This window comes from Felis catus, chromosome E3 (assembly GCF_018350175.1).
Source record: "Felis catus isolate Fca126 chromosome E3, F.catus_Fca126_mat1.0, whole genome shotgun sequence".
In the NCBI taxonomy this organism is placed as follows: Eukaryota; Metazoa; Chordata; class Mammalia; order Carnivora; family Felidae; genus Felis; species Felis catus.
Window position 1 is genome coordinate 6,142,318 of NC_058383.1, and position 14,896 is coordinate 6,157,213.

A 14,896-nucleotide genomic window follows, 5' to 3' on the forward strand; every position below is an offset into this window, starting at 1 on the left:
AGCTGTTAAAAACAAAACACAAAAAAACTAAAAAAAGAGGTGGAAGGGAGGACATGATAGGCCTGCGTTCTGCGTTTTTGGCAGAGCTGGTAAGTGAGAACCACAGCCCCAGTGGGTTTGAGAGGATCAAGTCATGGAGGGTCTCGTGAACCTGCAGAAACAAGCACTTGAATCCGGCCTCTGAGTGTGGGCACGAGGCTGTCTGGATTAAGTGTCTGGCCCCTTTGCCTCTTGTTTCATTTCTCGCTGTTAGCAAGTTAATTTTGGACTTTGGTCCCGGGTGCGTTGATTCAATCCAGAGAACTAAACGTTTACCAAAGCAGTATACTTCGGGCTTTTTAAAATAGTGACTTTTGAAATCTGTATGATATGAACGTTTGCCTTAAGTAAAATCCAGAAAACTAAGCCCCTCAAAGAATTAAATACGAGGATGAGCATCAGTAGGTAATTCTGTATTGCCACCATTTCCACCCTGGAAGAAAGTCTGAATGGGACGAGTGAAATTAAAAACAATTCCAGTGCTTTCAGGAGCCTTAGAAATTTCCTCAAGCACTTAGGAATAAAATTGTGATCTAAGTAAATGTCGTATGGACCATCTTTCAGGACAGAAAATAAAAGCTTTGAGTTAGAACTCGCATGAAAAATTCATACGGATCAAAGAGCTGGGGGCTAAGTTGTAATGCTGGCCGCACAACGGGGCATCTTGTTGAATGAATCTTTTTTATGGGAGAAATTTGAAACTGACGTTTTGAGAGCTATGGAATCCGTGGTTGCTAATGGGCTTATGTGCGGATGAGCTGGATTTCTTGGTAACCTTGATAATGTTCCAGCATGAATCTTCTACCTTATGCCCTTGAATGTGGGCATCTCCCTAAAAAGTCTTAAGCTCTAGGCATGAGAGGTGACAAACACAGTTCCTGCTCCCAGTGAATTCATAGTCCGCTTGGGGGGAGCTGCGAGGCACGGTGGGGTCCCCCACGGCGTACTGTGTGAATGGAGCCCTGGGTTTGCCCTGGGAACCTGGTGGTGCTCAGGCGTTACTTTTGCATGGGACCATACTCTTTTCTGGTTTTCGCCTTTTCCTCTGTCTTACGCTTTGTAGATTCCCCTTCCAAGATTACCTTAGTGTGATAGACAACCCTACACTTTTATTTTCAGCCTAGATCAGTGTCTGGAGTTTGAGACACTTGTATTTAGTTAACTGCCCAGATGCTTCTTGCGATAGTAACAATTTAACCACTTAGTCCCTTGCTTCCGTCCCTCCCATTAGGAACTAGTTTTAGTGCCTTTTACACCTAGGCTTTCTCATAATTTTGTGCCTTTGTGTATGTTTTTTTTCAAACCTTGTCCTTTTCCACTTTTTCACATGGCTAACTCCTGCTCACCTTTTAGGTTTGAGCATAAACATGGCTTCTTGGGGAAGGCGTTCTCTGCCCTTGGTTCCATTCACTACATTGTGTCCCATTTATAGATGTGCCCTTAGTTGCCATTACCTCCTCCATCGTAATTCTGTATTGTTCTTTATCGGTCTTCCCAGCACGTGACTGCCTTCCCCATCTCTGAGGGCACGAATTGTATCTACTTTCTTCATTGTATCCCCGCAGAGCACGTGATAGAATCCTCAATGAGAATTTGTTGCATGAGCAAGTGAGGCCTTAGCAGGGGAGGGGACTTGGCTGTTAGACTTAATTTGCATCCACTTCTAAAGCTTACAGACGGACTGACATTCAGCAACGTTTATAACCTCTCTGAACTTCTTTATCTGAGAAATGGAGACAATACTTACGTTGGGCTTGTGAGGACCAAGAGAGAAAGAATAAAAAAAAATATATTACCATAGCACGGTGCTCTGGTAATAACACCAGATGACATTTATTGAGCATTTACCGCAGAGCATTTGCTGCATTGTAAATTAACTCAGGTAGTCTTTACATGATTACTTACATCAGGAAATAATAGGATACTCAACAGATGGGGATGCTGAGGCACAGAGGCTGAGTAACTGCCCAAGGTTCCCACTTCCTGAGTGGGTTCCAGAAAGTGCTCTAGGAGCCATTTTACTGCACGGTCTCCAGACTGTAGTTTCATTTTCTGTTCTTTTAGAATCAGTGCTGGGATAAATAATTGATTAGGTTGGGTTATAATCCAATTAATGTAGATCTAACCAGTAAATAAGCTTCAGATTAGAAAGAGGTGTCAGTGTGTTTAGGCTCTTTGTTTTCCACCTGAAGAAAGTAAGATCTAGAAGCTAAATGACCTTTCAGAAGTTTCTTACTCAGGTGGTGGCACAGCCACCTTCTAGAGCAGGCTCTGAGTTCCACATTTTCCACAGCGCTAGTATTTCTACTTTTAACAGTCAATGTTAACATTTGGGCTCTTAAATTGGATTTCAGAAGCAGTGGTCATTTTAATTAATTTAAAACTGCAATCACGAGACCCCAGGGGCGCCTGGGTGGCTCATTCAGTTGGGCGTCCGACTTCGGCTCAGGTCCTATTCTCGTGGTGTGTGGTTCGAGCCCTGTGTCGGGCTCTGTGCTGACAGTTCGGAGCCTGGAGCTTGCTTCTGATTCTGTGTCTCCCTCTCTCTGGCCCTCCTCCTCTCATGCTCCGTCTCACTCTCTCTCTCAAAAATTAATAAACATTAAAAAAAAAAAAAAAAAACTTTAAGGGCGCCTGGGTGGCTTAGTCGGTTAAGCGTCCGACTTCAGCTCAGGTCACGATCTCGCGGTCCGTGAGTTCGAGCCCCGTGTTGGGCTCTGGGCTGATGGCTCAGAGCCTGAAGCCTGCTTCCCATTCTGTGTCTCCCTCTCTCTCTCTGCCCCTCCCCCGTTCATGCTCTGTCTCTCTCTGTCTCAAAAATAAACGTTAAAAAAAAATTTTTTAGGGGCACCTGGGTGGCTCAGTCGGTTGAGCGACCGACTTTGGCTCAGGTCATGATCTCACGGTTTATGAGTTCAAGCCCTGTGTCAGGCTCTGTGCTGACAGCTCAGAGCCTGGAGCCTGCTTTGGATTCTGTGTCTCTTTCTCCCTGCCCCTCTCCCACTCATGCTCTGTCTCTCTCTGTCTCAGAAATAAATAAACATTAAAAAAAATTTTTTTTAAAGTTTTAAAACTTCCATCACAAAAGCCTCTAAAAGCAGTAAAAATTACTGTTGGCCTCGCTAAAGTGTTTTCTCTTTTGAGGTTATAGTGTGAATGGGAAATGAAAATATGAAAATACGCAGACTTAACGGGGTTTTCTTTTATCTTTGCCTAATTAGAATGTCACATCATCTCCTCAATATTCCACATTCCTCGAGCACATCATCCCCCGATTTCTCACATTTCTTCAAGATGGGGAGGTCCAGTTTCTTCAGGAGAAACCAGCCCAGGTAATCTGTTCAGAAATGTCAGCGAGCAGAGAAAATGTTGGCTTGCAAGCATTTATGAATTAAAACAAGTGAGAAAACTTAGGGTTCCACTTTAAAATAAGAGACGTTTTGGGGCACCTGGGTGGCTTAGTTGGTGAAGCATCTGACTTCAGCTCAGGTCTGATCTTGCCATTCGTGGGTTTGGGCCCCACGTCAGGCTCTGTGCTGACTGCTCAGAGCCTGGAGCCTGCTTTAGATTCTGTGTCTCCCTTTCTCTCTGCCCCTCCCCTGTTCACACTCTGTGTCTCTGTCTCTCTCTCTCAAAAATAAATAAACATAAAAAAATAATAAATAGAGTAGGAGAGGTTTTGTCACGTAAGGATAGTTTTGTCCCAAACCATGCCTCTTCAATTAAATGTCTTGGTTTTAATTCTTTTGCTGACTGGTGACATGTGTACACTGTGTATTATAGACGAGTTCATATATCCACAAAAAGAGGGAGTGATCCCTTAGGTGACCCTCTCCATAGCTAGTGCCTCATCTACTCTTAGTGTCCATTCTCGTAACTTCTGGCCAGTTTTGCTTTATCTGTACCCGCCCCCGTGCTTTGCACCCCCCCCCCCTTCCCACCTTGATCATTTTAAGACTGTCTCATCATAATTTTTTCTATAAATATTTCAGTGCATGTCTCTTAAAAATAACTCTTTAAAAGTTAACATAATGCTAAACAAAGCATTTTTGTGTTGTACCAGTTGAAGATCTACACATTTGACCTACCTTTTAGTTGTTGACTCCACAGTCGTACTCCGGAAGCTTAGTCAGCTTGTGATGCAGTCAGTCCTCGGGCCCAAGAGAATCAACCAGGGAGAGGATCATAGGAACCAAACACATGATGGAGGGAGATCCCAGACCAAGTTCAGTTTGTGTTGTGCTCTTTCATCTGGAATCCAGCCAGCAATCACACACTAGTGCCCTTCTGCTGGAAATAGTGATAAGTTTTCAAAGAGGGAGGGTTAGGCTTGGTTGATTTGGTACACGACTGTGGAAAGCTTGAAGTAATGGTTTGCGGTACGTACCTGGGATTACGTTTAAGTAATTTACAAGACTGTTCCTGAAATGGGGTCCATCTTGTAGTTGGGTGGTTCCCAGTGTGGGGTGCAGACAGCTGTGTAACTTGGAGAGTATAAAAGAATTCTTCTGGGATTCTTGGAAGGATTTGATATTTATGTTTTTTATTTTTCTTCACCAGCAACTGCGGAAACTGGTCCTTGAAATAATTCACAGGATACCAACCAACGAACATCTTCGTCCTCACACAAAAAACGTTCTATCTGTGATGTTTCGCTTTTTAGAGGTAATCTTTGAGAATTCTTGTTATTTAGCCGTATTCAGACTTTCAGTGGTTTTCGTCTTGTAGAATCTGGTATTCCATGCTTCTCTTTCACTGAAGTTGTGATTCGCATGAGTAAAAACTTTCTTAATGTCCATTTTGCCAACCAAATTACGAAGAAATATTAATTGAAGATTCATGGAGTCAGCAGGGAATTGAGTAGACATAGTGGAAATGTTTGGAAAGGTTTGGGTAGACAGACTCAGAGTGCAGGGCCCTTTGGTTTTCTTCTACTTCAGGCACAGTAGATGCTGCTAAAGAGTTTCTCAAACTCTTCGGGTGAATCCACTGATACCTGTTAATGTTAACCTCTAAAACTTTCCTTGCTGCTTAGTCCCAACGGGTTTAGAATTCTGTTGTATTTCGGGGCCTCTTGGAAGGGTGAGCTTTGGAGGGGGATAGAGTTGGATTCAGAGCCTCTTCTGCCATGGGTGAGCTGCTGTGGTAGCCTCATTGCTTACCTTCTCTGAGCCTTAGCTTCCTCATAGGTAAGATGTGGAGGACACCCCCATTCAGAGAGTGTAAAGGATTTAGCAGCTTGTCCAATACGGGGTGGATGCTCGCCAGTTCTGTTGGCAGCATTTTTAAGCAACGAGAAAGCGTCCTTTGGACCATTAAGACCTTCCTTCATGGTGTGACTTGCCAAAGTGTTACTCTCCAGAGCTCACTGGCAGCATACCCTTCCGTTGGTCCACCAAAGACCTCAAAAGCTTCTTGTCTGAGGCTACTGCGTTCTGTGTTCAACACACGAAATCTGGGTTGGCTGACGTTGGGTGCGTGTACAGAAAAATGCTTAGAAAATAGCCTGTGATCTTTAGATTAAAATAACCTTAGAAGTGTAACTCTTTTTCAATGCTTTTTTTTTTCTTTTTTAAGACGGAAAACGAAGAGAATGTTCTTATTTGTCTAAGAATCATTATCGAGCTACACAAACAGTTCAGGCCACCCATCACACAAGAAGTAAGTGTTTAGACTGATAGCATTTATAAAAGTGTGTCAACAGGCTTTTTCTTTTGCACAATGTGTGTACTCTCTTTTGGAATTGATGGGACATGCTGCTTTCCAGAAAAGGATAGCCTCAGTCTGGGGGAAAGTCTTTATGGGTTTCACGGTGACTTTTGTTTGGTCCACGTTTATATGAATATTCTGCTGAATTGGTACGTTAGTTGAAACGTGGTAAACTACTAAACTGGCAGGGCTGTTTGGGTAATTCTGGTATTTACAGGTCTGATGTGCTGGAAGGCTCCAGTCATTGTATGCTCTGCAAGGGTGTGAGATGTGGGTTCTGAAGTCAGAACTGGCTTGGAATCTCAGCTCTGTAACCCAGTAATTGACCATCTGTAATTGGCATTGGGTCAGCTCCTAGCCCTTTGGAGCTTTTTCCATAAAATGAGCGCCCTCACAGGACGTAGCCACAAAAGATTGCTTGAAGAATTCAGTATGAAAGTTAAGTTCTTAGCAGAGTGATTGGTACCTACAAAGTAAGCATTAAACCTGCTGTTAGTCATAATTAAGGTAGTATCTTCTCTAACATTAACTTTAGTAAATGCATGTTGTAGATTATTTTGCAGTTAAAAGAGTAAAGATGAAATAGAATTCCTGTCATTTTAAGAAAGCGATTTTGATGTCTTGATTTCTGTTCCTTGTCCCTATCTTATGTATATGTATATTTCCTACATAAGAGTGTTTTCCCGATCGTAAAAAATTCTTTACGAAGTTGATTTTTAATGGATGTGTAGTAGTCTTTCTTACGATGCCCTTGTTTTTAGATAGTTAAGGTATTGCAGAATTTTTATGTTAGGACTATTGCTAAATATCTTGTTTACAGTTCAAATTATTGCATAGACTGGTTTTGTAGTAGAGTTATCAAGTCAAGCGAGTTAATGTTTTAATGCTTCTGAGAGATATTGATTGTCATTAAGTTGATTTCCAGAAGGGTTTGAGCGGTTCATGCTTCCCTTGGTGTAGTATAGGAGAGTCTCCCTCTGGTTGGATTCCATCTCACATGGATAGTAGTACTTTTTGAAAGGCAATAAGTGGTATTTATTTTCATTTTTGTTCCTTTGCTCTTCCTGATTTAGAAACTTACTTCCTTCTTATTTCTTTTTTTGTCTGTTCATGTTCATTGCCTGTTGGAATTTGAGTCTGACATTTTTCCTGCTTGTACTCGTGTATTAGCACTTGCATTACTTACTGTATTTTCTGTTTATAAATTTCTTATGTTGTCTTTTTAAAATTTTACTTTCAGATTCATCATTTTTTGGATTTTGTGAAACAGATTTACAAGGAGCTTCCAAAAGTAGTGGTATGTTTTTAATATCGTTTGAATCTATTTGTATACATTTATTCCTCATTCCAAAGGGAATAGTTGGGTTGAAAGGAATAATTGGGGGAATGTGAATTTGAGGATGAGGAGTGTTTAGTGGTGGTCAGAATGGAGGTTGATAAATCAGCCATTTAAAAGGAGTTCTTTTGGTTTCACTGTTTAAATACGTCATTTTTTACGTAAAAGCAGTGTGTTTTAGTGTAGAAATTTGCAAAAAAACAAAAAACCCAAGGTAAATCGTCTGTAATTTTCTCACTTGTAAGCAACCGTTGATATTAAAGTTTCACTTTTTCACTTTTTTCACGCTTTTTAAAGATGGTTGCACTCCTATTGTGAGGTTTTTTTGGGAGGTAGTGTCCGCTTTTAGATTCCTTTTCAGTGTCATTAAAATTCCTTCCTCTATTGAAAGAAGTCTTTCTCAGTGGCTTCAGCAGTGTGTGAAAGCGCATGGCGTGCATGAGGGCGGTCTCCTCCCCACCTTACTCTCACCTAATAGACGGTGCCACTGGGACCAGTTTGGAACATCCTGTAACACACTTTTCTGCCAGCAGTCATAGTTCTTAGTGGCCCCATAATTTCCCGTCCTGTGCGTGTACCTGGATTGTCTCCTTGATGCTGGTTTTCCCAATTTCCACTTCCTGTCACAATCACAAGTAATACTGGTAAAAGATTTTTGGTAAAAATCATTGTGCACGAATCTGTTCGTGTATCAAAGTTTTTCTAAAGATTTTTTTTTTTTAAGCTTTAAAGGAATTTTTTAAAAATCAAAGAAGTAATATCCTTTTGGTATTTTAAGGATTTTAATCTACGAATGTATAAAATTTCATTTGTTGCATTCTGAAATTGTCAAGTTACCATTATTACCGAGTTAGCAAGTGCTGACACTTGCCATTCAGTCAGAAAAGCTGCTTTTCATAAGAAGTGGTCTTATTTAATCTAAAGCCCAAATCGCATTGAGAACTAAGGATGGCAGTGAGGCCCTGGCTTTTAAAAATGCCTGTGCTTTGCTTCCATTCCTGTCTTTGATCTATGTGTAGGAGACTGTTTGGGAAGTGGATTCAGTGGGGACTAGCTCTGAGTTTCCTACCACCAGAGGGAGGGGCTACATCCCCCCCCCCCCCCCCCCCCCCCCCCCCGCCGAGGTAGTGACGTAATGCCATGCACCTGATCTCTTACCAGCCAGGAAAAAAAGGAGAAAATACTTTGGGCGAGTTTTTTGTTTTCCATTGTTGACGGTAGAGAATGTCGCTGTCATGGTCTCTTTGTCCGTAAAGAGGACCCCAAGTACTATGGCATCAGTGCAACGGAAAAGCGTGCAACACTGGGTTTGCTCCATCAGGTGTCAGGTGTGTTTCATTGAGGAATATTGTGTCTGCCTCGGAAGAATGATTTCTGCTCTTTCTATGCAGAACCGCTACTTTGAGAACCCTCAGGTGATCCCCGAGAACACAGTCCCTCCCCCAGAAATGGTTGGTATGATCACAACAATTGCTGTGAAAGTCAATCCAGAGCGCGAGGACAGTGAGACAAGAACAGTAAGTTTTTTTCCATCGTTTTGCTTTGTTTTTATCCATGCCTCCTATACTTGGTAGAGGAAAAAAATGAGGTACTCTTCATGTGTATTTTTAGTGTATTTTGGGGATTTTTCCTCTAAGCACTTGAGGTATTTAAGATCAGAGGCGTGTGAGTGCTTGAGAGCGTCACTGGTTCTGCTGTGCAGCCCGCAGGTCCTAAACGTGAACTGTTGCTCACTGTGGATGGGAAGATAAAGTGATAAGACAGTAGTGCAAATCCAGAATCCTCTGTTGGGAAGAGCAGCTGCCCAGGCGAGGTGACCTCTGTTCCATCCTTAGCTTTGACATTGACGACGTCCCTTTAAGCTGCATATAAATTTGCGATTCAGTACCTGAGAGCATGGGGTCTGAGGACAGAAGCTTAAAACTTGGGGACGATGTTCCAGCCCCACCACTTAGGCTTTTTTGGCTGTAGCAAAGTACATAGCTTTTGTTCTGTCCTTAATTTTCCATCTCCTTATCTGACAAGCCCGTCTGGTGGGATTTTGTGAAGGTAATGCCAGTATTGTCTGCAGGAGATGTGAGGTATTTGAAGCGTCTGGCGTAAAGGTAACCTGTACTGAGCAGTTACTGTGGCTGTGTTATTAGGATTGATCCAAGGATACTATCCATCTGTATCTGTTTCACTGCCATTGTTTTGCAGCATGTTTCAGTTTGTGCTAGAACAAACAGGAAACTACATGTCGGAGAAAGCTTTCTTTCCTTTTCTCCTCCTGAATTAGGAACTTGGTTTCGATGTCCGTCTTTGTGTTTCTTTTCTTGCTTGTCTGTTCCTGTCCGTTGCCCCTTCTGGATCTGTGTCTGACGTTCTCCTCACCTGTGCTGGGAGTTCTTAATATGTTAAGACTAGTGAATTTTTTCTTACGTTTATCGTAAGCGCTCTCTGTTTATAAATACCTTTGAATACAGCTGGGTAAATTTGTGCTTTTTGCTGTTGTTCTTTTAAGTAAAATAATAGATACTAATTGGAAATTTCCCCAAAAAATAAAAAATAAAGTTTCCTCAGGTGATTTGAATGTCTGAGTTTAGACGAATTTTCCTGATGTTTTTACCATAGGTGGTGACGTTGGAAAGTCTGTAAAAACCTTTATATTAAACGATAGTTCTCTGTGCTTTATTTTCAAAGTGGTTTGGATCTTTCACCACAGATATTTACAAAGATGTGGCAGTATTTTCCTTTCTCTTCGTTTCCCTGGGGCGATGCTGAGTGGTGGGTTATTTTAAGTGCCATGGTGATAACCTTGGCCCCATTTGCTTCTGTCTTACAGCATTCCATCATCCCAAGAGGGTCTCTTTCTCTGAAAGTGTTGGCAGAATTGCCCATTATTGTTGTTTTAATGTATCAGGTATGTGTACTGCTTACTAGTTTCTTGGGGTTTTGGCTTCTTATTTTACGACAAAATTCATTTCTGATTTTCTGTGGCAAACAGAACGTGTGTGGTGCACACGTGCCAACTAATGTAATGAGTCTTAGAGTTTTTCTTGGTATGCCAAATTATTTTGCTATAGCAGAGTGTAAGACCATGAAAATCTGATATGTTTGCTTTTAGCTCTACAAACTGAATATCCACAATGTCGTTGCTGAATTTGTGCCCTTGATCATGAATACCATTGCAATTCAGGTATCTGCACAAGCCAGGTGAGATTTCTCCGGATGGCGACATGGCTCACTGCCACGGTTCTTTAATTCCAAGTGAAAATATGCTTACTGTCGTCTTTCATAAGACACGAAAATTTTGAGTGATAAAAGTTTTGGTAAAGTGGTACGCGTTTTTGACTTTTTGAACTTGTGTTTCCGTCATGATGTTAATGGTTGTTTCAGTTCCTTGTTCTGTAAAGATGAGCTGATAACCACGGGTTTGGGGGTCTTGTGAATTTAGAGCTCCTGTTACATGTTCCTGTGCTCACTCCCAGCTGTGGGATATCCAAGCCTCTCCACCTTCAGGCCCCTGCTCTCGCTGTGCCTCTCAGCCCGAGTGCTGGAACGTGTTCTCCCCTCGTTCCCTTCCCCTCCCTGTCAGCCTTAACCACCGAGTATGTGAACCGTGCATATCCATCTTGCGAGGCCCCCTTGAAGCTTTTCCCCAAATGTAACAGCATTCCTCTTAAGACCTTTGTCACTTTACTCTCTTGACTGTAACCCATCTGGCTCTGAGTCATTGGAAGGCAGGACCTGAGATTAATCAGCCGTAACAAGCCCCGGTGGCCCTTTCTGGGGTCTTTTATGGAGCCCCTGGTCCCCTGATGCAGTGTGCTGGCTGCGTCGATCAGTCTGGCGTTGGCTGTTTGCGTGCACGTTATGGCTGCTGTGCCGCGGCTTGGAGAACGGCTTGCTTTTTATGCTTTTAAATCCTTTGTGTTAATCTGAACTGGTTGGTGCTGTGTTTTTGTCTGTGTAGAAATCAAACTTTTGGGTCTTAGTAATTATCGTAGGCTTTGATTAATATTAACATAACCTAAAGAGTTAAGAGTTAATATTGTAAATTCTATTCATTCCTCATTCAGGCAACATAAGCTTTACAACAAGGAGTTGTATGCTGATTTTATTGCTGCTCAGATCAAAACATTGTCATTTTTAGCCTATATCATCAGAATTTATCAGGTAAGTTCACTGACTTTTAAGGCAGGCTTACTGAGATCTAATTTACACACAGTAAAATTCACCTTTTGTAGGTATACAGTTCTTTGAATTGACAAATTCATGCAGTTGGTAACCACCAACACACCAGAATCTAGGACATTCCCACCACCCCCAAAATTCCCTTTTATATGTTGTCCATTTCCTCCTCGGTCCCTGGCAAACACTGACTTTGTGGCCCCTAGTTTTGCCTTTTCCATAATGTCAAAAAAACGGATCCTGTGGTGGGTAGTGTGGGTAACCTTTTGGGTGTCGCTTCTTTGACTTGGCAGTAGTGCGGAGGTTCTTCCTTGTTATTTTATTTTTATCGGTGGATAGTCGTCTTAGTCTGCTTAGGCTTCCCTAACAAAATACCGTAGACTGGGTGGCTCGACCAACAAAAATCGGTTTTCTCACAGTTCTGCAGGTTGGGAAGGCCAAGATCAAGGTTCTGGCTGGGTTCAGTTTCTGGTGAGGACTCTTCCTGGGTTACGGATCACTGCCTTCTTGCTGTGTCCTTGCCCGGGGCGGGGAGTGGTAGTGAGAGATTGCTTTTTCTCTTCTAAGGCCACAGTCCTATTGGATTAAGGCCTCATTCTCAAGATCCCATTTAATCTCAATTACCTTCAAAAGACTCTGGTTTCCAGGTCCAGTCACAGTGAGGGTGAGGGCTTCAGCCTGAATTTGGGGGGTCACAGTGTGGTCTATAGCCACAAGGTATGGATGCACCAGGCTGTGTTTATCCATTCCACACTTGCTAACCATTTGGGTTGTTTCTGATTTTTTTTAAAGCAACTTTATCAAGATATAATTCACATATCCTAAAATTCACCTTTTTAAAGTGTATAGTTAAGTGCTTTTAGTGTATTCATAGAGATTTATACAGTCACCGCCACTATCCAATTTTAGAACTGTTTCTTCACCCTCTGAAGAATTCCCATACTGATCGGCAGCGGTGTGATTCGTTCTAGGCCCCTAGCCCTGGCTACCACTGATGTCCTTTCTGTCACTAGACACGCTGATTTCATTTCTGGCCATTGTTGATAAGGCCGATATAAATAAATAGTGGTGCACAGGTTTTTGGGGGGATGGATTTGGTGCATTGAGTTTTGCTGTTGGAAGTTGGTGTGACAGCAAGTTATGAGGAGAGATTGGAACTTTAAAATAAAAAATGGCATCCTTAATTAACCGGTGAGAGAGGGCGATTATGTCTCTGTTTTTCCCCCACTTGTAGTTGTAGTCTGTCCTTATTTCAGTCTTGAAGAACTTGAAAGAGAGAAACGACACCTTATTTCCCATCAGTCATACCACGTTTTTGAATAACAGTCTTGTGTAGCTGTAGTTATTGTAAAGTGTGGCATGAATTTAGTCCTGATCTATCCTGTAGCAATGAATTATAATTTTTTTAAGGGAGAGACTTTATTATTTTCAGGAAAAGTGAAAATGGAAACATGTATGCCAATTGTTTACAGTAAAAACTACCTTTGAAAGCATTATTATTTTTGTCCTTTCTTAAGTGCATTTGTCTCAGTGACACCGTATACTAAGAAAATGTATGTTTGGTTTCAAAAATCTGAATTAGTGGTGGCTCAGTCAGTTGAGCATCTGACTTTGGCTCAGGTCACGATCTCATCATAGTTCATGAGTTCGAGCCCTGTGTCGGGCTCTGTGCTGACAGCTCAGAGCCTGGAGCCTGCTTTGCATTCTGTGTCTCCCTCCGTCTCTGCCCCTCCTTTGCCCGCGTGCTCGCTTGCTCTCTCTTTCTTTCTCTCACAAAAATAAATAAACATTGGGGCACCTGGGTGGCTCAGTCAGTTAAGTGTCTGACTTTGGCTCAGGTCATGATCTCACGGTTTGTGAGTTTGAGCCCTGCGTCAGGCTCTGTGCTGTCAGCTCAGAGCCTGGAACCTGCTTTGGATTCTGTCTCTCTCTCTCTCTCTTTCTGTTCCTCCCCCACTTGCTCTCTGTGTCTCTCTCAAAAATAAACATTAAAAAAAATAAAAAATAAACATTAAAAAAATTTTTTTAATCTGAATTAGGTACTCCTGGATACTTTATTAAAAAAAAATTTTTTTTAATGTTTATTTTTGAGAGAGGGAGAGAGAGCATGAGCGGGGAAGGAGCAGAGAGAGAGAAGGAGACACAGAATCCGAAACAGGCTCCAGGCTCTGAGCTGTTAGCACAGAGCCCAACGCGGGGCTTGAACTCAGAGACCGTGAGATCATGACCTGAGCCGAAGCCGGACGCTCAACCAACTGAGCCACCTGGGCTCCTGACTCCTGGATATTTTAATCAGCTTGAGCTGCCTTGGTGAATTGCCTTCTTAACATGCCTCAAAAGGAAACTGATTAGAGCTTATTCTGAGTTGATGAAAGGTGTCTCTGGTGTCATTCACAACTTAACGGGATGACGGAGTGGATGATGTCTTAGGAAATTTTCAATATTTACTTCTGCTTTCTTACCACTGATGAAGTGATTCAGGTGCATTGTTAAAAGTTGGGAAAATACAGAACAGTACAAAGAAGTTGTCTGTGATTCCATTATATAAAAGAAACCGCTACTTAACATTTCTGTACATCCTTCCACTGTGGCAGCGTTCATGGAAACTACTAAAACTTTCTGGATAATACTTGCTTATTAGGATGACCACTTTATGAGGGTCCCTTGAACGAAGCATAGTCTTTCTGAACTCTTTTGAAGTTTATAAAATGGGGGTTTTTCTTACTACCTATCTGTAACTGTTGCTTTCCTCCTTTTTATAGGAGTTGGTGACTAAGTACTCTCAGCAGATGGTAAAAGGAATGTTACAGTTACTTTCAAATTGCCCAGCAGAGACTGCACACCTCAGAAAGGAACTTCTCATCGCTGCAAAGCATATCCTCACCACAGAGCTAAGAAACCGTATGTCCATCTTGTCTCGGGATGTTTGTGCGGCCATGCTGGCGTGGTCCTGTCACCATCTTTGGGGTGGGGCCGCGGGTCTTTAGTTCCTTCAGATGTTTTAGGCTCCATGTGTCCTTCTTTCTGTATTGCTGTGTTGTGTTTACTTTTCCCCTTCCTTTCTCTGCCTCTTGCCTCCTCCCTCTTGGGCTGCCTCTCTTTGCCTGCCACCAGGTTTCTCTGTGCTGTCCGAACAGTCTCGTAATTAGCGTGGTCGTTCCCTTAGCATAGCGTATGTCCTCAGCATCTCATGGTATTTCTCTGCCTTTTGGGTGCATATGTTTTGAAATGGCAAGTAGCTGTTTGCTTGTTGATTCATAGCCAGTAACCCTTGAATGGTGAGAAGAAAACTGTTTTCTTCCTCCGTGCTGTGAAACAGCTTGGGGGATTGGTCCTGTTTTGATGCATAAGACTGATAATTGCTTTTGGCCAATCTGATGATTATATTTTTTCTGTCAGTTATTGATACATATTTTTTTTAATGTTTATTCATTTTTGAGGAGGGAGGCAGAGAGAGAGGGAGATACAGAATCTGAAGTAGGCTCCGGGCTCTGAGCCCAATGTGGGGCTCGAACCCACGAATCGCAGGATCATGACCTGAGCCAAAGTCCAGACCCTTAACCAACTGAGCCACCCAGGTGCCCCAATACATAATTTTAAAATATTTTTGTATTTGCTGTGTCCAAATTCCATCCTAAA

At 42.2% G+C, this 14,896-nt stretch overlaps 1 protein-coding gene across 14 annotated transcripts in view; it reads left to right on the forward strand.

The window, feature by feature from the left end:
• TRRAP (transformation/transcription domain associated protein) overlaps nt 1-14,896 on the forward strand; it is a 113,308-nt gene that overhangs the window by 5,366 nt on the left and 93,046 nt on the right. For all 14 annotated transcript variants that reach the window (XM_023246566.2, XM_023246564.2, XM_023246571.2 and 11 more), the window contains exons 4-12: nt 3,261-3,371; nt 4,600-4,704; nt 5,617-5,700; nt 6,989-7,045; nt 8,476-8,601; nt 9,909-9,986; nt 10,191-10,279; nt 11,146-11,242; nt 14,020-14,158. In XM_023246566.2, coding sequence (XP_023102334.1) covers nt 3,261-3,371; nt 4,600-4,704; nt 5,617-5,700; nt 6,989-7,045; nt 8,476-8,601; nt 9,909-9,986; nt 10,191-10,279; nt 11,146-11,242; nt 14,020-14,158 — 886 coding nt within the window. The remainder of the gene's footprint in view (nt 1-3,260; nt 3,372-4,599; nt 4,705-5,616; nt 5,701-6,988; nt 7,046-8,475; nt 8,602-9,908; nt 9,987-10,190; nt 10,280-11,145; nt 11,243-14,019; nt 14,159-14,896) is intronic.